The 26049-nt window shown below is 49.3% G+C and overlaps 1 protein-coding gene across 3 annotated transcripts in view; it reads right to left on the bottom strand.

Moving 5' to 3' along the window:
* Positions 1-26049, bottom strand: part of LOC144125160 (uncharacterized) — a 93328-nt gene that overhangs the window by 15832 nt on the left and 51447 nt on the right. For 2 of the 3 annotated variants that reach the window (XM_077658290.1, XM_077658292.1), the window contains exons 2-8: positions 13472-13702; positions 11756-11949; positions 6415-6556; positions 4622-4715; positions 3509-3628; positions 2226-2282; positions 1072-1206 (exon numbers count right to left, since the gene is read on the bottom strand). In XM_077658290.1, coding sequence (XP_077514416.1) covers positions 1072-1206; positions 2226-2282; positions 3509-3628; positions 4622-4715; positions 6415-6556; positions 11756-11949; positions 13472-13602 — 873 coding nt within the window. In that variant the 5' untranslated portion in view covers positions 13603-13702. Of the gene's footprint in view, positions 1-1071; positions 1207-2225; positions 2283-3508; positions 3629-4621; positions 4716-6414; positions 6557-11755; positions 11950-13471; positions 13703-24054; positions 24191-26049 lie in introns of those variants that run through there. The other variant, XM_077658291.1, reaches the window with a different exon arrangement.

Below are 26049 nucleotides of genomic sequence, written 5' to 3'. Positions count from 1 at the left end.
TCCGGGGAATTTCACGTAAAAAAAAAACACAGCAGGGGGAAACTATACGCTGAGTATGGCGAGAAGCACCCGGTGAAAAGAACCCTTTTTTTTCTATAGCAGCTGAGCTTGTGGCGTTATCAGTGCATTTCCTATAGTGTCCTATTCTGCAAAATATTCGCAGGCTCCTCATTCTCCGCCAGGGACAAAACTTGATCAGGTCTCTACCGCACCCACCACCCCGCCTGAACTGCCGGCGTAGCAGCACTTCAAAATGTACCGTTGATCGCGACTTTGTTGAGTGGAATGGAGGCAGCCGTGCAGCAGTGCGTGCGCAAGAACTTTTCGCAGTCACTTTTTTCATTTTGCTCGTTTCTGAGATAAATAAAAAAGTAGCTGAATTCAAATATTTAATAGTTAATGTGGCTGAAGCTTTCTTCGTTTGTTCTGGGGGCTATTACACGTTTTACTGCGTTTTATAACGCGCGCGCCTGTAACTATAATAATAATTGGTTTTTGGGCAAAGGAAATGGCGCAGCATCTGTGTCGCATCCCGGCGGACACCTGAACCGCGCCGTAAGGGAAGAGATAAAGGAGGGAGTGAAAGAAGAAAGGAAGAGAGAGAGGTGCCGTAGTGGAGGGCTCCGGAATAATTTCGACCACCTGGGGATACTTAGCGTGCACTGACATCGCACAGCACACGGGCGCCTTAGCGTTTCGCCTCCGTCGAAACGCAGCCGCCGCGGTCGGGTTCGAACCCGGGAGCTCTGGATCAGTAGCCGAGCGCCCTAACCACTGAGCCACCGCGGCGGTAGCGCAAAGTATGCGTGAGGTATTGCGGCACGAAGAAAGGGCAGTGTGCCCTGCAGTGTCTCCGCGTACTCGCTGTTCTCTAACTCAATGTATATCGCATACTCCTCTCTGTATCGTACAGCAGTCCCAGGAACTATATTTCCAAGCGTACTTTTTTTTTCCTCTCTGTAGTAAATGCTTAAAAAAGTCTTAAACACGCCATATAGTGTACTCCCCAGTGTGCTCCTGCACCGGAGTGTATACTACTCCCTATAAGAAAGCGCCGCTGCTCATTCGCACCGGTTCTCCGCTCGCCTGTGGTCTCGGGTCGAGCGGCAGCAGGCCGTCCACGGTGAGAGCTTCGTTGTCGCCCAGCAGCTCGACGAAGAGCAACGCGGCCAGCACCTCGGGGCAGTTGAGGAACACCGAGCACTCCTGCATGCGAGCGGAGGGAATTGAGCAGCCCGGCACAGCAGTCAGAGGAGACCACCGCTTCTATTAGGTAAGTGCATACCGGGTGTTTCATCCAAGATGTTCTGCAATTTATAAAAATGGGCTTTTTGAGTTAGAAGAGCGCTTTTTCTGGCATATGTCATTGCCAGCGGTGTAGCGCATCAGAATACAGCTAAGATGCGCAAACTAGTAGGCTGGTTAACAAATAATGAGTAGTGTACTTTTAACTACAGTCCCCTTATTTATAGAAAGGCGTGTAGCCCACCGTAAGTCACATCCTTATAAGTTTTTAGAATTTCGAATACGCAGGCCCAAGAAATTTTGACTATATCGGCGCGGTACGTGCACTGCAGGGGTTGGCTCGCAAGCAATTATCTAGAAATCACATGTATTTTGGCGCGATGTAGAATGTTTTCTTTTGAAACTAAAATGTGTTGGGCCAGAGCGCCAAGAGTAACTGCGTTATCGAAAATTCTAAAAACTGACAACGATATTACTTATGGTGGGCTACACGGCTCTGATAAATAAGATCAAAATCATTGTTAAAAATTTTCTACTCAATATCACTTTGCCAGCTTACTAGTTAGCAAGTCTCAGCTGTATTTTTACGCGATAAACCGCTGAAAATGCTATGCAGAAAAAAGTGCTGTTCTAACTCAAGAAGCGTATTTTTAAAAATCGCAGAACATCTCAGGCGAAACACCGGGTATAGCGTGCGTCTGAATCGCGCATTTGACCGAGACGTTGAGACAAACGCCAATCAGCTCCGCAGGAAGTCGTTTCAATGAAATATGTTTTCATGAACTAAAATGAAGTAACAGCGGAGGACAGATGTGAAGGCCTATCTCAATATCAAAAATAGATTACAGAGTTTTCAGACTGCATTTCATAAACTAATTTTGTTTCCTTAATATCAGAATAAAGACACGTTTCCAGTTTCGCATCCCCGTCAGCGGTGTCGTAAGCTCATCGGCGCATAGTGGAAAAATTTATGTACTCACCACTGTACAGTTGCCTCCGAGGAATTCACTCCCGACGTTAGGACCGGAGGGATAACACTGAAAGAGTGAATGACAACGGAAATGTTTTGGTTTTCGCGGGATCGTGAAAGCAAGTTTGGCGCGACACTAATCAAGTGTCAGCTTTCCTAGACTTCATATCCGAGAAGGTGGAAAGGTCTAAGCAAGGGAAATTGGAAACAGGTCACATGCGCATTTCGTGTCAAAAAGTTGCGCAAATTTTCCTAACTGATGCGCCGTCGCTTAAAGTTTCGAAAGTATATGCCCCCGCGATTTAAGTATGGCCCCTAACTGCTCTGAATAAGCATTCGCTTCAGAAGCGACATCTGGTGAGGTGGCTTTAAACGCCACATTATCAGCTGACATCACGTTCACTGCATTCTATTTAGTTACACTTCCATGCGCGCAAACTAGTCATTAGTTTTTACAGTACCCTTGCAGATACAAGTCCTCCTTCTTCAACGATGCTACAAGCTATTTACGCGTGTTTGATGTTAAACAACTCGAATATTAATAACTCATGAAAACACTCCAATTGATGGCGCGTGCCTTAACTCAAGCGTGCTGACTTTGCAAGCTGAGTGCTTATGGGGAGATAGGTATAAGAAGTAGAAACTTTCCTATTCACAAGAAAGTGCTGACGTGGTCGCTGCTCACAAGGAAAGTGCATCTGCCCCATCCTCGTGATACACGGAGTCTGTCGCAAAATAAATCTATCTGTTATCGCATGTGTACCGTCCCCACGCGCTCAGCGGCATGACTACACAACACCCGCAGCACTGCGTCACCTCAGTGTTTGAATCGAGCCATTGTTGGGGCATGTAGAGCATACTGTCTTTGCGTGCACGTGTTTTGGGGCTCGGCAAGAAGCAACTCGGCGCATCGTGAAAAGGTGGAACGAGCCACTGGCCAATGTCGCTCGCAATGCGCTGATCAGCCCCCATAAACTGATAGTCCGTTGCGTGGCAGCAAAGCAACTTCTCCGGTTTTTAGAGCAGTGTACGACATAATGAACTGAATATTGCGCATAATGTGGTTGCTTCCTGCAACAATGGTAGGCGATACATTTCCTTTCTAGTATGAGGCACAGGAGGAGCAACTTCCGTCACAAATATTGTAAGCCATACTCCCCGACTGAGCAGCGACAGCAAAAGAGCAGCGACAGCGAAAGAGCATCGACAGCGAAACAGCATCGACAGCGAAAGAGTAGCGACTCCAGAGTAGCGACACTGTTGCTGCTCTGGAATCGCTAAGTGCGCGCCTACCTTGAGCAAGATGGGCTCGGCCTCCTCAATAAGCCCCCTGGTGCGAACCATGAGCGGACAGAGGGGACAATCGCTGCACATCCACTCAGGCAGAGACATCAGGTTCTTGGTCGCGGTCACCTGTGGCCCGACACCCGAAATTACGGAGAGGTTAATAATGTGGCCGAGAGTAAGCTCATCAGCAGAAGACCGCCATGCACCGTTCCGCACCACACCACATTGGCCTAATATGTCCGGCAGAAGGTACCTGATGCACCTAACGGCATGACAACACCTTTTATGACTTGCAAGTTCAAGTACGGAGCAATTTCGGTGCTCTGAGTGTGTCCGTTTCCCTTAAAGCTGCCTTGTCCAGCTGATGTACTATCTGGGGCAAAAGTGGTATACTCCATGGAGCGGAAGCCGGAGCAAAGAAAAATTGCATCGTAACGCCATCTAAAGCACAAAACATTGAAATGAGCCAAGCGACATGCCTGCAGATAATAAAGGGCTCCCATTGGCTACCGCTGTCCCAGATGCCGCCTGTAGATGGCGTTAGTTACGATGCAGTTTTTCGTTGCTGTGGCTCCCGCTGCGTAGAGTATACCACTGTTGTCCCCGATAGTACATACTCTTTGCTTTCAGTCTTTTTTTTTTGTAATTCTCCTCCTTCTAGGGCCAAAGCATTGGCCTGCAGTATAATTAATTAAATAAATATGGCGTCCAGGGTCGCATGAGGCTTGTACACACTCAGATCTGCCGCTCACCTCTCGCTTGCAAGTATACACTGCGTTCTTTTATTAGTTTGACTTTGTACATTACTCATTTGCATACTGAAACACGTTGCCGAGCTTCTTTGGCTCCTTAGATGCGCTAAAAGACTTGAGAAAGCACTAGTCAGAAAAAGGAAGCGCCACGTAGAAGGATTCAACCACGTGTACAACGAAAGCCAAGCGGCAAAAGTTAGCCACACGACCAAAATTAGCCACATGACGAATGTTAGCCGCACGGAAAAAAGGCCATTTTCCAAGAAACCAGTGCGGCGACCATGCATGGTTAAAGGGCACGTTGCTTCATTTTCCCACAGCAGCCTTTGCCCAATTGCGCCCTGTATCTCGAGCAATCATTTCGAACCTGCCTGCAGAAGTACACGGTGCCTTCCGGTTCATCCTGGAAGGTGCAGTCGAAGTAGGCGAACAGGCTCCGCAGCTTCTCGCAGTGGCAGGGCCTGAAAAAGAGAAGGCACATTGCTTCTTGCGTGCTGGAACCAGCACTTGGCTACGATTTCTTCGTACGTAAGTTTGAAAGAAAGTGTATACTGTCACGCGTGAGCGCTCCGCACGAAACCACTGCCCGCGTCATCGCCGTCCCTATGCTATCCTTCAAGCTTAATGTGGCGGCACTGCAGAAATAAATAAATTCCTGAGCTACCGCAATTCAGACGGCTACTGATCCGGAGTTCCCAGGTTCCAACCCGACCGCGGCGGCAGCGTTTCGATAGAGGCGAAACGCTAAGACGCCCATGTGCTGTGCGATGTCAGTGCATGTTAAAGATCCCCAGGTGGTCGAAATTATTCCCGAGCCCTCCACTACGGCACCTCTCTCCCTTTCTTTCACTCCCTCCTTTATCCCTTCCCTTACGGTGGCACCTCTTCCTTCCTTTCTTCTTTCAGTCCCTCCTTTATCCCTTTCCTTACGGCGCGGTACAGGTGTCCGCCGAGATGTGAGACAGATACTGCACCACTTCCGTTCCTTAAAAAATCAATTTAATAATAATTGGTTTTTTTGGGGAAAGGAAATGGCGCAGTATCTGTCTCATATATCTTTGGACACCTGAACCGCGCCGTAAGGGAAGGGATAAAGGAGGGAGTGAAAGAAGAAAGGAAGAATAGGTGCCGTAGTGGAGGGCTCCGGCATAATTTCGACCACCTGGGTATCTTTAACGTGCACTGACATCGCACAGCACACGGGCGCCTTAGCGTTTTTCCTCCATAAAAACGCAGCCGCCGCGGTCGGGTTCGAACCCGGGAACTCCGGATCAGTAGTCGAGCGCCCTAACCACTGAGCCACCGCGGCGGGAAAAAAAAAAAATCAATTTTCATTTTTTTAATTCAGACATTGTGTGCAGATAAGAGTCTAGTACCCGGGACATTTGCTATTCAGAAGCAAGGGAACGATATATTACGTCACCTGTTGAAGCGTGCAAAAAAGACGCTGTTGTAGTCATGCTCAGCATTCTCGGAGAAAATTTTTGAAAATTGGAAAATTGTAAATACTGTTCTGGAACTATTTAAGGTAATGGTTGATTCTTCGGATATGTAGCAAAATCTTTCATTTAAAGTGTTTCAATTGATCTCATCGAACTGTTAAGACTACCGCAGAAAACCAATTGGGAACGCTTTTGACGATAATAGCAAAACGTTAATAGAGAAAAAAATGCAAGACTGCCGTTGTGTTATCTGCGGATATATTGACTGATATAGTAAAATATTACATTATATGAAAAAGTTCCGCTCATAGACTGTTTCCCGCTCAAAAATGATTTGGTCCAGAATTGCTGGGTATGCATTTCTAAGGTAAACGCAAGAGGCTTCACAAGTAATACACTTAAGGAGGACTTCTGCTGGCCTGTATCTCCGTTCCTATAATGTGCCTCTTGTCTCCCCAAGCTTTAAACAAACGTCGCAAATTCTGTGCCAGCATTCAGATGGCAAATAAAAACACTCACTATGAGAAACAAGATAGAAGCCTTCTGAAGAAAGGTACGAGAAAACTGTCAGTGGACTGACGCCGAAGGCGGTGTGCATGCCGAGTTGTGGACAAGCATGCACCTCACGTGCCACAACACTGACGCTCCCACAGCCCAGCTCCTTGCGAAGTATGACCCTGCCCGATTTGACACTGGAAGCAGCGCCAGCATCACTCACGTTCCGAGGAAGGGGAACAGCTCGGAGCAGTTGAAGTCCAGCAGCGTCGGGTGCGTGCGGGGTGTGCGCTTGGGGAACGTCGAGAAGAACGCGTTGGCCAGCAGCGACGCCACGAACGGCCTGCTCAGCGCGAACATGCCCTCTGCAAAGGCCACGGTACACAAGGAAAAGCGCCAGGCCGTCAAGATGAGGGAATCGCGGCGACCGCTCGGACAATTTCAGCATCGTCGAAGACAGTAGCTCACACGCCTGGCGGCCTCTGCCGGCGGCTCCGCTCGCATGCGAAAGCGTACACTTCAAAAGACGAAAACACCTATATGGGGGGGTAATAAGGGAGTAAGGTGTCCTCCAGCGCACTTCCTTATAAAAGAGGGCGCGCTAGACGACAGCTTACCACCCTTTTACTCCATTCTGTTTAGAGTGTAACGGACATTGAAGGCGTCCTAACTAGGGAAAAACACAAATATAAGGAGGACAGAATACACGCTAGTTCTCTACACCAAATACGGCCGACACAACAATGTGGCGTACGTGGACGCAGCGGAATACCGACAAACCCAGAGAAAAGCGTTTGCACTGGCCGCGGTGAACGGGAACGGCGTCCAGTTGGCGGCCGCGTCGATACAAACCACCTCCTCCAATACGGCGGAGGAAGCGGCCGTAACCTTATCTATAGCGAACACGCGTGCTGATATTATATTCAGAGACTCCAAAACAGCCATTCGCAATTTCGCGAGGGGCCGTATCACATCTATACTTTACTCCGCATCCTTCAAAGCACCCCCTTCCGATTGGAGAAGTTGAACTGATCTGAATCCCGGCCCACTCGTCTAATCCGGGGAACGAGGCGGCTCACGCGCAAGCCCGAGGCTTTGTCCACCAGGCAGTGAGCGCGCCCTCCCACCCGTATTTCACGAGGGACGGGTTGGTCTCATTTCATGACATCACCCACCACTTTAGGCTGGAGAGGCGCACATATCCCCCTCCCCACAAATCATTAACAAAAGCGCAGGAAGTTACCTGGCGCCCACTGCAAACGCGCTCCCTTATGAATCCGGCAGTGCTTGCCCTCATGTACCCTGGCCTGCAGTACGACCCAAACTGCCATAAATGTGGTGAAAGGGCCACACACGACCACATTCTGTGGAACTGCGCAAATGATCCGCCTCCGGCGGAGTTGATACAGCTCCCTTCTCCCGAGAGGTGGGAGGCCGTGCTGGTAATCTCGGACCCTGAGATTCAAGTACGGGCATTCGAGCGGGCCAATGAGGTCGCCGCCAGCCATGGGCTAGCGGCCATCTAGTATGTGTCTGCTGCAACCTGCTCTCGACGCATTAAATGCTTTACAATCCAATCCAACCATCCTTAAGCGTGTTTTGCGCCCTCCTTTGTAGCCATGTCTACGCTTGTAACAGACAGCTTTGAAAGACGCCCTGGGCACGTATGCACTCTCTCTGACAAACATAACGGTCGTCCTTGAATCTTGGTAGCTGTCTGAACGAAGCTGGAACTCATAATCGTACCTTCTGTTGGTTCCGTCCGGAAATATGATGCAGAGTACGATTTACACCCATGGTGTAGGTACTCACTGTAAGTGTCACACTCACTTTTATAAAGGGAGTGCGCTATAGAGAACAGATTACTCCCTATTCACTCCTTTCTGTTGAGAGTGTAAGCACTCCGGCGATTTACTCCCACTGATGTACATATACTAGATTTACACGTTTGATGCGAACTGTGCGTACCATACTCAAAATAATGCACTTCGCACACTGAAACATCGAACCGTAACACTCGTGAAAGAAGGATACCTGGCCGCTGTACAGGCCAAAGGTCCAAATTCGGAATTCACACTCAAGCGTAAATATCAGTCAAGCGTGCACAAGAGTCTTTCCATTGTCTTCCGCACTGAAACGCGCGGCTGCCTCACTGACGCCTTCGGCGTTTTGTCTGTTCTGTAAAGCTGTTCACGAAATGTTTACACGAGAGCACCGCAAGTTCGCGTTCGGTGTTTGCTTAAACAGGCATTCGATTTTGCTTTTCCTTCGTCCCTCCCAGACAAAAACCAGAAGCTCGTAAGACAGAGAAAGCAAGAAAGCAAACACGAACAGAGACACTACGTTTCAAGTCCGGCTAGCCAGCGGGACCTGTTCACGCGCCTCTCATTTCGTACGTATATAGTACATATTCAGACGTTCCCGCCCGACGAGAACAAACTGTCGTGAGGAAACGTCAGCGCAATAAACACGACGCCACGAACGCGAGCCGCGCAGGGTTATATCGCCAGTAACACAGCAGCTCCGAAGGCCAATCTGTTTATGCATTTACTCAGGCTGTACGACGACACAGAGCCAAAACACAGCGCAGGCAGCGGGAGATGCGTGTACGGCGCCAGCACATCATGCGCGCGTCGCTGACTTCCTTCGGCGAACGCAAACAAATCGGAGCTTCGTGAACGGCGTCTAAATGGACGCCTTGGATGACCCTGGCGGCGGCCCAAAGAACACAAGCACGCGCATCTCGGCCGGACCTCGTGCATTTTATGCACACCCCGAATGCTGCGTCACCCAACCGGCGGGGCAGAGACCTTTCGTGTTTCTGCGCTCATCGGCCGATCACTGACCCATCGAGGCACCAGCGACGAGTGCGTCGCACCGGTCGGTTCAAGTTCAGGCGGAGCGAGGAGCGTGTCTTTGTGCAGCTTGTTCGAGGGGAAGGCGCCAGCAGTAGCGGTGGAGTAAAACCAACTTGGCTTACTCCTAACCCCGGGGGTACACAGTTAAATTATACAGCCTGTTAAGTACTCCCGCGAAAATGACTAGCCTGGGCCTGCTGGTCGCAGTTCAAGTGTCGCACGTACATACTCCTCTTTTTTGCACCCTCTACGATATGAAAGTGACACGTGCGACGCGCACGATAGCACTACCGGATGGGATTGCACGTACAGGGTTCGTCAAAAGTTCTTAGGACACAAGGTCTTTTTTACAGCAGTACAGTAGAATCTCGTTATAACGAAATAGTGGATACAACGAATGAGTGACGATTCCCCTTGGAAGCTCGGTCAACACGGGCTATAATGAAGCTACGGCTGTAACGAAGTAATCGCCGGGCCTCTAACTTCGTTATAAAGAGGTTCAACTGTATATGTTGGCACTTAAAATTCTTATAACTCCACCAAGGCTCTCAGAGCAGAGTGACCCTTCTACTCCCTGCCGAAACTTTTAAGTTTGGAGCTGCCGTCAGTGCCCCACTACACGGCTGAAAAGCAGACCCTGTGGCCTGGGAACTTTTGATGCACCCTGTACATACAGTCTTCTTACAGTGTAGCCGTTAGCGATACGTAGGAAACGTAAAACTCAGCCGATGTCATTTATGTTGAGACAATGCTGCTTGTTTATTAGTCTCCAGTAAATCGCACGAACTGTCGCGGTGCAGATGCTTTGTTATTGCATGCTCAATACAAACTGCTGGCTCGATAAATTATGCCCGTCTCTCATTGCGTGCACAGCAAAAGTATGATAGGCATTTTCTTCGTGTCGTCCGTAAAAAAAGAACAGGCTTCATAATATTTCAATTTCTTGATATCAGATGACTTCCAGCAGTTGAAAGCGATCGGTGACATTAGAATCACCTCAGGCTATGTGTCATTCTGTGACTCCTTGCAGCGAACTATAACTTATTGGCTGCGAGCAGGTGACTCGTACACGATGCCATGTCGAGACGTATAGAACGTGATCAAGAACTTGCACGGCTTTGCATCGAAATTTCGCTCTTGACTTTCTCAGTCAACACGTGTACAAGGGGACACAGGTCCTGAAAGACAATGCTCTGAAAGTAACAAGCAAATGGTATTGCCTATTGTGCAGGATTGATCAGCAATGCCTTGCACAGATTTGGCACTTATAGTGCTTTGCCTACTCGCAACAGGCTTGGGAAGTGATGCTTTGTTCAGCCAATGCATATACACGATTGAGAGCAGCCAAATGAGACAGTCATCCAAAACGGTGCAGGAAAGCCCACAGCGCAATTTCTGCAGCTTTAAGCATCACGGCCCATCTGTAAATAGTTCCCGTGTGTAACTAACTGTACAGTCTGTGTGAGAATGTCAATTTGCCAGCACAGCCAGTAGCGTAGCAATACTGGCATTTTTCAAAATGGCCCAGCTCGCGGCGACCAAACAGCAATTTGTGTGTGCAGGCAGGCTACGCTTTCCTCCGCGTTCTTGAATCGCCTCCTACACTTGCCTCCCTCACCATAGTAACGGCGCCTTACAAGAATTAGGCCTGGAAAAAAATCTACAAAGCTATCACTCACAGTCAGCAGCATACAAAATATCTTTAAAACAAGAGAAAGCGCTAAGTAAAAACACGTCGGCTGCAATTAGCTGTAACTACAACTGTAAATGTACAAATGTACAGATCTACAAAGATGTAAAGGCAAAACGCGAGTACAGCCAGCATGAGAGTTCCAGGCTTTTATATCCGAAAAAAAAAAGAAACCGCACGTGAGCGTGTCGGTGTAAGCGTTTAAAGCTGCAATATTTCTTTCATGGCACCTTCTTGTTGATTACAGCTTAAAATTTGCTTCAAAATCAAACCCGCGCCCTTACACTCTGCAGGAAAGCGCCATAGCCACTGAGCTACCACGGCGGGTGCGTGCTCAAGTGTGCGAAAAACAGCGCATGCAGCGACGGGACAAGAAGTGAAAGAACAAGCGCGCACTGCGACACGTACCCGCCGCGGTGGCTCAGTGGTTAGGGCGCTCGGCTACTGATCCGGAGTTCCCGGGTTCGAACCTGACCGCGGCGGCTGCATTTCGATGAAGGCGAAACGCAATGGCGCCCATGTGCTGTACGATGTTAGTGCACGTTAAAGATCTCCAGGTTACCGAAATTATTCTGGAGCCCTCCACTACGGTACCTTTTTCTTCCTTTCTTCTTTCACTCCCTCCTTCATCCCTTCCCTGCGCGGTTAAGGTGTCCGCCGAGGTGTGGGACAGATACTGCGCCATTTCCTTTCCCCAAGAATAATAATAATAATTGGTTTTTTGTGGAAAGGAAAATGGCGCAGTATCTGTCTCATATATCGTTGGACACCTGAACCGCGCCGTAGGGGAAGGGATAAGGGAGGGAGTGAAAGAAGAAAGGAAGAAGGAGGTGCCGTAGTGGAGGGTTCCGGAATAATTTCTACCACCTGGGGATCTTTAACGTGCACTGACATCGCGTTTTTCCTCCATAAAAACGCAGACGCCAAGTTAAAATTTTACTGCGTTCTCTGCGCTGCTCTCTCTCTATTCTTCACCCTTTCTAGAGGAAGATGGGGAGTCGTATATAATGGCCCACCCTGCTGCTGCAGGGAGTAGAGGAATCCCCCGGACGGCCGCAGCTCGCGCAGCTTCAGCGCAGAGCCAATGAGCGAGGGTAGCGTGGACTCGAAGAAGCGCCGGCTCTCGTCCGCCGACAACGACTTGAGGAAGCGCTTGAGTAGGTCCAGCCGGATCTCCTCCCGCGGAGGGTCCTCCGGATCCAGGCCGACGCTGCACGGGGCACAGAACAACGGGTAATGCAAGACTTCACTATAACAATCCATATATCCGCAGATCGCCCGATGGCAGTCTTGTATTTTTTTCTCTATTAAGCTTTTTGCTATCGCCAAGAGCGTTGCCCACTGGTTTTCTATAGCAGTCTTAATTGATGCGATCGACGGAACACTTTAAAAGAAAAAGTTTTCTACATATGAGAAGAATCTGCCATTACCTGGCATTTTTCCACAACAGTGTCTCACAATTTTCCAATTTTCAAAATTTTTGTCCGAGACTGTTGTACATGAGGTTAGTTTGCACATCCACGTGTTTCTCGTCCTTTATCTTCCACCTCAAAGCGATCGCTATGTGTTAAGGGTACTGGGGCGCTGAGGGTACTGGGGCGCAAGGGTGCAGGGGAGGTATGGGTACAGGGGCGATGTGGGTACAGGGGCGACAACGGTAAAGGGGCGACATTATGGGTACAGGGGCGATATTATAAGTACAGGGGCGATATGGGTATAGGGTCGCGTGGTCAGGGTATAGAGGTGCCAAATGTATAAGTACGGTGTCGCCGTTATTCTGGCCTCTCTAACATGCTACGAAATTTACTAACAGCCTGATTTGCCACAATAGTGTTTATACTCGATCCCGATCAGGACACTGTATGGTGAACTGCACTGTATTTCTGCAACACGTCATGGCTTCTAACACGCTAATTTTCGTGTTGCCCATTATTATGCCCCGTGTCAACAAGATGTTTTCTCATTTTGTTCCCTAAATCCTGAACGCGAAGAAAGGCTGAGTGATGCTACCAACTAGCAATTTGCATGTTTGCTACCATTCCCCGCTTGATAGAAGACGTGAGCGCAACTCATTCACAAGAAAGGGCGTTAAGCTGAAGTGCAACGCAACTCTGAGGATGGTCTGCCGATATGCTTACGTTACCACCCTAACAAACAGGCACCAAATAGGCTGCCGCCACACATATAGCGCTATAGTCTATAAACTATAAAATGTACAAACTATCCTTCGAGTGACGACCACTGCGGCTGGCGGAGCAGCACACTCTAAACACGAAAGGAGTAAAAAAAGGGGTAAGCTGTCTTCTACAGCACTCCCTTTAAGGGGCAGGGTATGCTGGCCAAACCTTGGGTAGGTTTCCATCACTTAAAATACGGAATACTTACGGTTGGCAACGGAAACAAATTCCCATTTAAAACATGAAACTCAATAGCAGTTACGCAGATTTCAAACGAAGTTTCAACCTCCTCTATTTGATAACCTTAGGACCTCCGGTGCCACGTTTACAAGCCTCTTCCCTACATCATGCTACTATCCTTTGCAGTCGGAATATACCTCCGTTGCCAAGGGTAAGCATTCCGTATATTTAGTGGTCGAAATCTGCTCCGGAACTTGGGCAGCCTACCCCGCTCGAGCTAGAGGACTGCTCACTCCCTTTTTACTCCCATACAGGCTTACTCGTGTTTATAGTGTCAGGCTATGATCTCGAGAGGAGGCGATCTCTCCTGCGCACCAGCAGAGGTCGTAGATGCGCTGCATGTCGGCGACCAGCTGCTCGGGCGAGTGGGCGAACCGCAGCTGGCTCAGGTGGCGCTCCACCTCCTGCCACGTGGGCACGTCGCAGGGCAGCAGGACGTGCGCCATTGGTCAGCAGCAACCGCCGCCCAGCACCAGCGGCGAAGACGTCAGAGCGCAGCGGCGGCCACATGGGCGGACCGAGTCACGGCCCCCTCCAGTGCGCCACCTGCAACACGGATGCTGTCAGCGACGCCGGTGTGGTACACTGAGAGCGTGGAATATGTCACTCGAGGTGACCGAAACGTTTGATCGCCGCGGAGTTGATCTGTCACTCTGTTAAGGCAAGATGGTCATTGTTTACAGAGAGGGTGGCCTGCATGTCCTTGGCGCCCGCAAGCACTTCGACTAACCCGACCAGATCGACCGACCATCAAATTCCATCCATCCCTTTATTCAGTCGGTACTGCGTGCTGTGTCAGTTCACGGTAAAGAGCGCCGGGTGGTAGAAATTAATCGGAAGCTCTCCACTACGGTGACACCTTACCTCGCCCCTAAGCAGACATGCGAGTCGTCACCCCACTGATGCATCACTCACTTGTAGCTTTTGCGCTTGCCACCTGACCCTATACCGCATGGTCTGGGAATGCGTGAAGACGCTTCAGCCGTCCATCCGTCCACCCTACAAGTGTGTCGTGGGGACAGTGGCTATCCCTCCCCTTCCCCGGCCAATAGCTTCTGCTGGTCCGCCGCGCGCTGGAGATAGCGGCCAGCGCTCTGGTTCTGAAACAAATCCGCCCTGGAAGGAGAAATTCCACTCTTATAAAGTTTAGCCTCTCTCTCCCTTCTTTTATCGTTTCCTTCACCTCTTTCCGCATGGTCCACCCTGAGTGGGGAAGTTACTTCGTCTTTTCTTTCCTCGTAGTCAATTATTTTTTATTATTAATATCAGTGAATTTCACGCAACACAGCAACAATGCGAGCTGTAAGACACCCATTCACGGAGCGTTCCGAGGTGATTTCTGTCACCGCGTTCTTTTTTTTTTTCTAAGTGGGCCGAAAGATCAATACAGGGATATTTTCGCGTTTCGGCTCTATCCAAATGCTGCCGCCATGGCCAGTATCGAACTGGCTACCTTAAGCTCTGAGCAGGTGAACGACACAGCAATTCAGCCACTGCGGCAGGTTAAGAGCTGAGAAAAGTTGGACAAGAAACTTTAAAAAAATGATTTATTTGTTTATACCAGGTGATTTCGTTTAATCTGTACAGATTTTACTGTGAAAGTAGTGCAAAAGTAGAGCGATGGACACATAATAACAGCACCCCCTCTCCCACTCAGGTCATTGAGTCTCGTTGATACATCATTATCATCATCATCTTCTTCCTAACTACAATACAACTGCAATACAAATGCTTCCTCCTGTGATTCCCAATTAACCCTGCCCTACTCCCGTTGCAGTTACCCAGTCCCTACAGACTTCCTGATTTCATCTGTTGTTATGACCCTCTGCCGCCCCTTGCTACGCTTGCCTTCTCTTGAAATCCAGTCCGACCATTAGCGACCATTGGTTATCTTGCGCATTACACGCCCCGTCCAAGCCCATTTCCTCTTCCTAATTTCAGCTAGGACATCATTAACTCCTGTTTGCTAGCCACTCTGCTGTCTTCCCGACACTTTGCGTTGCCTCTGTCATTTTCCTTTCCACAGTTCGTTGCGTCGTCCGCAGTATGCTTGTACATATAGCCAACAATATCCAAGCGAAACTGAGTTTACATATGGCAGTGTCAAGGCTCAGTCAAGAGATCGCACGCTGCATTCCCGGTTATATATGTTGCTCGGCTGGCGTAGCCAAGCTGCCTGCTGTCTCATGTCAGCAATGCACATTCGCACACTGGCCTCGACTAGACGCCATTGGCGGACGCGCTTCGTCGCTTCACGGCGCGAATCTCATTTGCATACGCGCGACACGCTATCGAGCGACGCGTCGGTGCACTTGCGAGCGCGGCAAGCGTGACCAAAGCTGTCACCTCAGTGTTATGATATATCGTCCTAGAGCACCACCGCGCCTCGGTTCTCCCTTGACTCTCAGACCAGCTCCGGCCATTTATAAAACTGGTTCGGAGCCACACCCGCCGCGGTGGCTCAGTGGTTAGGGCGCTCGACTACTGATCCGGAGTTCCCGGGTTCGAACCCGACCGCGGCGGCTGCGTTTTTATGGAGGCGAAACGCTAAGGCGCCCGTGTGCTGTGCGATGTCAGTGCACGTTAAAGATCCCCAGGTGGTCGAAATTATTCCGGAGCCCTCCACTACGGCACCTATTTCTTCCTTTCTTCTTTCACTCCCTCCTTTATCCCTTCCCTTAGGGCGTGGTTCAGGTGTCCAAAGATATACGAGACAAATACTGCGCCATTTCCTTTCCTAAAAAAACAATTATTATTATTATTATTATTATTATTATTATTATTATTATTATTATTATTATTATTATTATTATTATTATTATTATTATTATTATTATTATTATTATTATAGCCACGGCAGACAAGGGTCCGTCATTCGAACATGCAGATAAGTTTCAAGGAAACCATTCCCACCCCCTCCGTTTGTTTGTTTGTTTGTTTGTTTGTTTTTTCCACCAGAACGTCGCTGAATTCGCGGTCAACTTGCGAGAACGAAAGCCACTACAGACGACGGGAAGAGGTGTGTTTCACGGACAAATGGACAACGCTGGACAGCGAATATCACTAAACCGTTCTTTTAAGCCTGATAACAAAAATCTTACTTTATCACGCAGCATCTGTATTATATTACGCAACATAAAATGACATAACACACTGTAGGTTTCTCCGCAGCTATCTGCGTTAGGCAGGACCACACTGCTCAACCATTTCAAACTGCATAAACGCAGCCTAGCGTGACATAACATAACCGAGCATTTCACCCGTGGCTAATCGCATTACTGAGCAGAGGCAGCCATCTCAGCGAGTTCATGCACAGGAGAGAGGAGGAGGAGAAGGAGGAGGAGTAAATTTACTGGAGAGAGGTTGGTTCGAATCCTGACGGGGGTAAGGAAGGTATAAGGTAGCGGGAAAAGAAGGAACAGTATAAAACAAGTTCAATCTTATCAGTTATCACTGACGTTTCTTCCTCAGCATGTACCGTTTGTCTCGAGTCGACAATGTTTTACTTCCGCGAAGTTCCGCGCAGTGTGGAAAGCTTTGACGATGCGCCAAGCTTACTCGCTCAGGAACAGAGACAGACTTTACGCGCTTTCTTTTCGTACTCAGCTCCCACACATCACCAACCGAGGACGCCACGCAGCGACGAACTGCACCACGTGCTTTCCCAGAAATCCACGTCCCTGCACCCAGGGAGCCCGACGGGATTAGCAGCGCCGGTCCGGCGCTCCGCGACTGGGGATTACGTGCTTTCCCGCCCTTGCCGACACTCTCTAATCCGCTCTAGCGCCGTCTATACGCTGCCTCGCACTGCCCTGCTTGAGCCATCATATCTTCACCTGCGCTGCGTGACGTCTGTACTGCACACAACTCGCACAGCTCTATTTTCGCGCCACACCGCGTACATGTCGCCAATAGTTGACGGTCAGTGCCAACGCTTAAATACCAGCAACCCACAATGTGCGCACGGGCTTCTGCTTCGCTCGGCAGCTAAGCTAGCTGTGCGACAGGGGGAAAGAAGACGAAGTGTGCAGCGTCTGCGCAGAGATAATGAGCGCAGCCTAATTAGCAAGGACACGCGCGCGAGCTCCGAGCGGCTTCATTAGCGAACCGGCGGCGGCTAGAGGGGAAAAGCGGAGGGGGATGAGCGCGCTTGGTGAGCCGTGCACAGAGCTGCCCACGCGTCCGCCATGTTTGCCGAGAAGACGAATGATAGGTGCACGCGCAGCAATCGACGGAGAGAGATCTATACGGTGCGGGGGCGACAGCAGAATGAGCGCCTGCAGGACTTCCTCCTGAGTGAGCGCCGATGGACGTCGTAGGGAAGTCTTTCGTGGACCAGCGGGGGATTGATGGCAGTCGTGGCCGGAATGCAACGGAGACCTGCGCAGTTCCTCTCCTTATACCCCCTCCCCTCCTTCCCCGTCTTCCCTGCTTTGTCCCCAATCATCCTTCCGCGATCCCGCTTCGTCGGCTTTCGTGAAGAAAGGTGGTGAGCCTTCTGTGTGGGAGGAGGTCCTCTTCCACGTATACGAAAGCACTTTTTCCTTCTTTCCTTCCTTCCTTTTCTCTTCTTTCTTTCGCTTTCATCCTCTTCGTTTCCTCTTATATTGCATTCCTCACTTTTTGTTTCCAGTGTTCTCTTTCCATCAATCTTTTCTTTTTCTTCTTTTTCTCCGTTCCCTCTCCTTTCCTCGTCTCCATTTTTTTTCGCCTTTACTTGCTACTTCCTTTCTTCCTCTCTATTTCTCATTTCCTTCTTCCCTAGTCTCTGCTGCTCTTTCTCTGAGAAGTTGAGCAACAGCCACCGCGAGTCCGCACCGATGATGATGCTGGAAACAGTTTAATTGGAACTAAAATTGGGAGTCGGTCCCCCTACTCCGGGAGTCTATTGGACTTAGCAGCCGCCCTAACTACCCATTTCGGTCAGCTCGTGATGAACTTTCGGGTCTGAGCTGGACAGCATTTCCTCCCACCACTCAATCGTCAGTTCCTTTATCCTTTCTATCTCTGTGTTGCTTTCGCAGGCCCATACCGTGTGGCATAGTCGTGAAGTCTCTTTGGGCTTGAGTATGCGTTTGTTTGCATTTTTCTCTGTGTTATTTATTTCCTGTTACTTGTCTAGTTCTTCATCCGATGGCGCGTATTCCTTCCTGCCTAGCCTATAGTGTTGCAGGATTTCCGAGTATGTGGCCAGCATGTTTGAGTAGTGTTCGTCAGTGTGTGGGGTGCCCGGGGTAATTAAGATTGCTCGGGCTGAGGCGTGTGCGCCTTCTTTCCCTTCTACGAACTGATACCCTTGTGTCCATATGAGCTTTGCTTGTTTCTGGGCTTCCTTTATGCCACAGAGTTTCTTACTATTACCTAGAGGGAAAGCTGGCGCCCCGCCTATGGGAGTTTGCATGGAGCTTCCTCGAGACCGCCTCAGCCACCACGGGCGCTCTAGGCATCATGGGGCGGAGAGCTACCGACTGCACAATCACAACATTTAGCCAAAAAATAATAAAAAACAAACGTTGTTCGATAATCAAGAATGCCCTAACATTCAATATCCTGTCTATAAATTGCAAAAAAAAAACGAGCAGAAAAAGCATGCAAATGTTAAGCTTGCCCAAAGTAAGCGATGGCTTGCTCTCCTATTGGCCAAACATTGTACCCCCACAAAATCCAATATTTCGAGCTTAACAGGCGCACTTTTAAAAAATACACGTTTTCAAAAAAAAAAAAACGTTGTTGCTTAAGCACTTTAAGAGGTTTTTTCAATGGCATTTCGGAAAACAGAAACCTTTTATTGGCGTCATGTGCTGTTGCGTTTTCGCTACTATGGCTTTCGCGCACTACGTTCGCGCCAAAGTCGTCTGCGCGCGGGGCGCGCCGTGGACGGAATAGTTTGGCTTGGCTTGGCTTGGGGGGGTTCACAGTCCCAAAGCGACTCAGGCTATGAGGGACGCCGTAGTGAAGGGCTCCGGAAATTTCAGCCAACTGGAGTTCTTTAACGTGCACTGACATCGCACAGTACACGAACCTCAAGAATTGCGCCTCCATCGAAATTCGACCACCACGGCCAGGATCGAACCCGCGTGTTTCGGGTCAGCAGCCGAGCGCCATAACCACTGAGCCACCGCGGCGGCGTGTGGACGGAACGGGACCTCTCAGTTACGCCACTCTGTGTTCCTGAAAAAAACCGACTGTCCCGCACCAAGTAGGTCACCGCCCCATGATGCATTGAGCGCCCATGGAGGTTCAGGTGCAGCGCCGCCAGCTTTCCCTCTAGTTAATAGTAAGAAACTCTATGCTTTTTGCCCTTCAAGATTCTAATAGCTGCCTCCCCTAACCTGCCCCTGGTATAGTTATGGCATGTTTCTTGCGAATCGGTGTTTTTTTTTCTTGCGAGCCCCGCCGCGGTGGCTCAGTGGTTAGGGCGCTCGACTACTGATCCGGAGTTCCCGGGTTCGAACCCGACCGCGGCGGCTGCGTTTTTATGGAGGAAAAACGCTAAGGCGCCCGTGTGCTGTGCGATGTCAGTGCACGTTAAAGATCCCCAGGTGGTCGAAATTATTCCGGAGCCCTCCACTACGGCACCTCTTCTTCCTTTCTTCTTTCACTCCCTCCTTTATCCCTTCCCTTACGGCGCGGTTCAGGTGTCCAACGATATATGAGACAGATACTGCGCCATTTCCTTCCCCCAAAAAACTATTATTATTATTATTATTATTATTATTATTATTATTATTATTATTATTATTATTATTATTATTATTATTATTATTAAGTTAATGCGAACGCAATGGCTGCCTCTTCCGCTTGGGTTGGATCTCTGTACCTGATTTACGCGTAATTCTGAGGTTGCCATCCGGGTCTGTGACCATTAACGCCATTATTCCTCCAACCGGCCGTGCCGCGTCTGTGTATACTATGTTTCTGTTGTTCTTCCATTGTTTAAGCTCTGGACTGTCTTCTTCCTGCGTGGTCTGCTGGTTGCATATGCTGCTTGGCTTTACTTGTAAGATGTTGTTCAGCTCCTCGGGGGTTTCATGTCAGTCTAGCGTTGTGCAGTTTGTGTCTCACTATACCACTACTCTGCCTGTCCCACTGTTGGCTAGGTGGCATTTCTGCTGTGTTAGGTTGGCTTCAATTATTAGCGCGACAACGTTAAGGCTGCCGTTGTGCAGAAAATCCAGCGTCGTCAGCGTCGTCGTTGCCAGCGATAAATTCCATGGCGTAGGGTGGCCCTGGTGGCCAACTACCGAAGCAGCAACCTAGGTGGACCACCGAGACCTTGTGGCGTCATCACGAAGTGCCCACCGAATTGTGAGCAAACTCACCACCCTGACAGGTGGCAGTTAAATTAATGGTTGATCGCAAGAGGTTGCTCGTGAAGAGCAACTTGGGTCGCACAAGACCCACCAGAGGCAGCACCTGCCAACGCAGGGCATTGACACATCCCTTAACCGCTGCACCACTCCGCCAGGAGTGGTATGAGGACTCCCAGGGACATACGAAAGCAAAGTTGAGAATGACAAATTCCGCATATATGGGAATTAACTCATCGACGCTAACGCGTCATACTCTTAAGGAAGAGCTTAAGTGTCCCGTCCAATTTTTTTTTTCGACCAGCCTGTTGTGGATACACAGCCGCAGAAGCTTTTCTGTTGACGCGCTGATTAGAATGCCGAAGGATCTCTTATATTTATTTATTTCAGAATACTGCAGGCCACTGCTTGGCCCGAGCAGGAACCGATGCCTTCCTTATCAGGGCGTTGGCCTTCTCGTCTGCTTTTTTCTATCGAACGTATGGCGCGACGTACGCAATCCTACAGATTACGAAATCCCGTACTAACTGCAAGGTTGATTGCTGCTTGTTCTGTAGTCTCTGTTAGGCGTCTTATTACCTCTTGATTATTGCTGTTGTTTTCCAATAGCCAGCCCAAGAATTTTTTCAGGCGGGACTTCCTGAATTCTAGTTCCGTTAAGCCCCACCTCAATGGCGTTGCCGTTTCTCGCTTTGCTGAATATTAGAAGCGACAGCGGGTGAAGAAGGAAGAGCAGGGTCGTTAGGCGGAGGAAGAACCACGTCGGGAATTGCTGGGTGTTAGATTCACTACCTGACCGATTCCACATGTGCTCTCGAGTTTTTGCTTTTCTGTGCTTGTTTTACTATATAGTTCATGGCTGCAACGGTTATCTTGCAGCCGTTTTTGTGCATTACTTTCATGTGTCTGTGATTATGGCCCATTGTTATGACCTTGCACCGTCCATTTATTGTGTTTAATATACAATTACAGTTCGCATTTCTTGCGTGTACAGTGTGTTTTCTATGTTTTGAATTGCGCATCGTGTGTATGCCGTGTTGTGTATTATGCCGTCAGCACCAGTGTGATTTACTCTCCTATGCGGTAGAAACTATGCGGCGCTGCTGCCGGCACCAGCCTCTCCTTACACGTTCACGTAAATAAGTAAATAAATACAAATAGGAAGAATAAAGCACATCAAAGTGAAGAATGAAGAATACTAACTACACTCTAAAGACGAATGAGCCTATAAGGGAGTAAAAAGGGTGTAAGCTGTCCTCTAGCTCACATCCTTTTAAGGGCAGGGTGTGCTGCCCCTTGTTCTGGGGTAGATTTCGATCACTAAAAATACGAATGCTTACTTTTTGGCTGAGGAGGCATATTCCCCCGCAAAGCATATATAGTAACCTGATGCAGTTACCAATGGGAGGAGGCTTTTAGACGTGGCACCAGAGCTCGTGGGGTTAGCAAATAGAAGAGGCTCAAACTTGGGTAAAATCTTCGTAACTGCTAGAAGCTCGCATGTTTCGAAGAGGGAGCTTGTTTCCGTTGCCAACCGTAAGCATTCCTTATTTTCGGTGACGGAAATCTACACCAGGGCTACAGAGGTCAGCTTCTACTCTTTTTTTACTCATTTCAGTTTAGAGTGTAATGGCGTGCGTGTAGGGCGAAGTAATAGCCTGTCGCGCATGCACGACCCCACCAGGAAACGGAATAGTGCATGGCTCTTGCCTTTAGAGCCGACGGTAGCTGCGGCCACAGTCCGAGGTATACTTCATCCCGGTCAGCGGTCGAGGGTCAAGACAGCCCAATGCACAGCACAGCCATTCTTTTTCGGCACTGTATGCAGGGTGTGCACAGATATATGTAGCGCTGACCGCCACACCTCCTCTTGGCAGGCACCACGTTGGCCACGCACGCGTTTCGGCATGCGCATGTTTTAGCACCTGGCTATGCGCCCAACTAGTTTCGACGAATTGCTTGCCATCCCGAGACACCTTCTCGACAGCGCTGATTAACACTGTACTGCACACAACAACCAAAAATTCCAACTATGAGAAGAGTACAGTTGCTCTGTAAAAACGTCTGTCACAGCACGTGAAGCGGAAGTGCACCACAAACGTCATGCGCTCTTGTACAGGCCGCTTTTTAATCTCGCGGGACTGGCAACGCGGTGACCGAAAGCTGCAGGATCCGAGCTGTCACCGCAAAGCACGACGCTTGTTTCCGGCTAGAAGTTTATAGCGGCACCAGCATATGTTAACGCGGACGGTAGTTCGTTCCCGCATGAGCGCCAGAATGTCGGATTCAGAGAAATGGCTTTTGCTCGTCACATTTATTAGCAGCGCGGCCACGTCACTAAGGCCACGTCACTAAGGCCACGTCGGCCTTTATTTCGCTGACGTGGCCTGACCAGATGGACAGTGAAGGAATAGCTGAAGCTGTGCCCTGCCTGCTTGGATTGCTTCTGTCGGTCGTGTTGTTCTGCTATGCGAGGCTCGTTTAGGAAATTATCAGCGCTCTCCCTGACTATACCATTTGTGGAACTTCCCGAACGGGTCCCTGATATCTGATAATTACCAAAATGCGGCGCCCTGACAGGTCTAAAATTTGGACGGTTAGACGACTGTGGCGCCGCTTGCGTCATTTACATGCACTCCAAAGGTCTGCCGACAGCAGCGACACCGACTAAGTCTGCCTGCATCAGACTGATACATGTGGTGCATCTCTGCTAACATCCATAATCTGGGTGGTGATCGCGCCCGAATTTGGATTCGGAGCTTCGCGTCTGATAAGGTCAAAGAACTCCGGTGAAGGGTAGGTATTTTTCAGTACAGAAGTCGCCAGGAAATAATAGAAACAAAGAAAAAAATGAGTTATACGACCGATGGCACTCCATTTCTGTACGCAAAAGGCCGCGTCGCCACTTAATAGTTTACATAAGAGTGTCGCCCGCATATCGGCGAGTTGCTCTTTAAAAACCTCCTCTCTTAAAACGAGAAAGGGCAAGGGAGATAAGAACGTGAAGTTTATTGCCAACTCCCTCGCACCGTCCCCACGGTTCATTCAAACGATCTTAGCGCGCGTAAGGGCTCTGAACAGCGCAGAAGGCCCGCTAAAAAAATGTCCCCACCATTACGTAAATACGACCAGGCCCAATTACACCGCCAGAAAGGAGGCTCGCGGCAGATGGGCCAAGCGGCAGAGACCTCTGGTTTTATGGCATCGAAACAGGCGGGGGCACTCCGCTCACCGCCATTCAGCCCCGTAGTTAACGCGCCGTCAGCGTGCGCTTGTGCCCATATGCACCTCCCGGCTCCATCGTGTCGAAACACGCGCCATAAAACGAGGCATGGTGTAATCGGACGACGCTTTTACAGCAGCAGACGTTAACCGCGATTTCGATAATGCAACGGCGTCATTTTACGTCTAGTATATATATATATATATATATATATATATATATATATATATATATATATATATATATATATATATATATATATATATATATATATATATATATATATATATATATATATATATATATATATATATCGAGAAAGCTGTGATAGAAACGGCCTGTTAACGCAGACGGAATATACTCACGTTCGCCGGAACGCTCTTCTCTCAGACGCCTTTTTACGCTATTGGACAGTAATGCAGCGTAGAGGTGCAATGGCGTATACCGAGACGCAGCTAGCTAGCAGCTTACGTTCTCCCTGCACACGCTGTCAGCCGGTAGTAAAGTGAATCCCGCGGATACGGCCGCGCCGCGCTCCCCCCAGTGCGTGTGCGGAAGCCAATAAACAACCGGAGCAGCCGGACTCGTCGAACGGAGCAGACGACAGCTGAGTCGGCGTGCGTACGCACGACCGCAGGAAGGACGAAAAAACAGAGAGAGAGAGAGAGAGAGAGGGTGGGGGGGGGATGCTGAAAACAAATGCACAAAATGCACAAGCTTGAGAGGAGCTGCTTGCCATACACGCGAGAACGCCACTAGCGAAGAGTGGACGGGGCCGTTGATGTGTGTGTACACTCGGTGACGAACAGGAGCGAACGAACGCAGTCAAGCACGCTGCGCCCGCGGCCTCTCCCTCCCGTTCTCCAATGACGTCGCAAGGCGAGGACGTTGACGCCGCGAGAGCGAGTGCCGTGGTCGGTGCGTGCGATGAGCGTCGTGACGCGTGAAGCGCCGTTTGAGGACGCGCCGCGAGGCGCACGCGCGAGTTTGACGAAAATGGAAACTGCGCGTAGCGTATAACACGCGTCTTTTCTGAGCGGTGACAGCTCTTCCACGGAGGTTCCCAATCTGTCAAACGTCACGCTGCAGCACTAGTACCGAGGCTCTCGTCCTGACTTGTAACGTTGACTGTATAATCTTCCGTTTCATAGTTCACTGCGTTGCCCGCAATCTAACTTAAAGCGTTTTCGTTAGCCCCCAAGTTCGTGCCCCGCAAGCGAGTACTGGCAAGATAAAACTATGCTAGTAGCCGTAACTTACGGATACTGCTAAGTGTCTGTACATGACCTTGATGTGCCTGCCAAACCCTACCGAACAGGATAATTTGCATATAGCCTGGCAAGTAGGTTACCAGGCTAACATCTCTAGTGATCGCTAAAGAGCGCCTTCTTCCGTCAAACGCACTCCACCCCGTTCTTATTCTTCTAGCTATTTCACCCTCATGGTCTGGATCTGCGCTCACTAGATGCCCTTCGGCAAGTTGTAGTAACGTGCTTGTCGTAATGAAAAACTTGATGACGTCACCACACAGATCACGTGATCATCTAGCCGATGAGAATGGTGCAGCTCAGTGGCCAATGATAACATAAAGTCTGAAATAATTAACGTGACCGATAGCAGGTTCCGGAAAGCCCGGGACTAAATGACAGAAAGGGAAACGGACGGAGGGAGGGGGAAGAGGAATGAAGCTACCACCGTTCCTTCTCTCTAGGAGAAGAAAACGTCTTGGGGTGGCTTTTTGTAGCTTTAAGAGGGCAACGTATAGATAAATGCGCACTACGTGCCGTTCGTATTCCCGCAAGTGGCACTTAACCCGACGTTCTTTCCACGTAGAAAACGTCGCAAAAAAATTACAACGCAAAACAAAAAAATATGTACATTGTTGCACCATCTATATGAAAATAAGAAACCCGTGAGGAATAATGCGCAGCTTGGAAAACAGCGGTGTCGCAGTGAGTACTTGCCAAATGTACCAAAAGAATACAACGGGGATTGCACTAGTAAAAAGGTAGGAAAATATTAAACAAAAACAAAATAAAATCGTCCTGAGAATCTCGACAAACATGTATACCAAAGCGGATTAAAAGGCCTGCCAGCATAGTGGAATTACGCCAAGTAAAAGTCCCCGAGCACGCAAAAAAAAAAAAAAATGACGCCCTCTGTGGCGGTTCATATATTATTCATTGCGGCAGAAACGGCCGCGTTTAAACGGTGCGCAGAGTCCGCGGACTGTGTAAAACACAAAATAAGGGGAGCCTCACATTTTTGTATGTGGCACTTTTGTGTGGGAGTTAGTTAATCAATCCCCGATTCTTTCATTCGTTCAGTTCAGGCAGCCCTCCTTTTTGCTTCGTATATTT

The sequence above is a fragment of the Amblyomma americanum genome, chromosome 3 (assembly GCF_052857255.1).
Source record: "Amblyomma americanum isolate KBUSLIRL-KWMA chromosome 3, ASM5285725v1, whole genome shotgun sequence".
In the NCBI taxonomy this organism is placed as follows: domain Eukaryota; kingdom Metazoa; phylum Arthropoda; class Arachnida; order Ixodida; family Ixodidae; genus Amblyomma; species Amblyomma americanum.
Note: the sequence above shows the minus strand (reverse complement) of the source record. Positions and strands in the feature narration are given on the sequence as shown.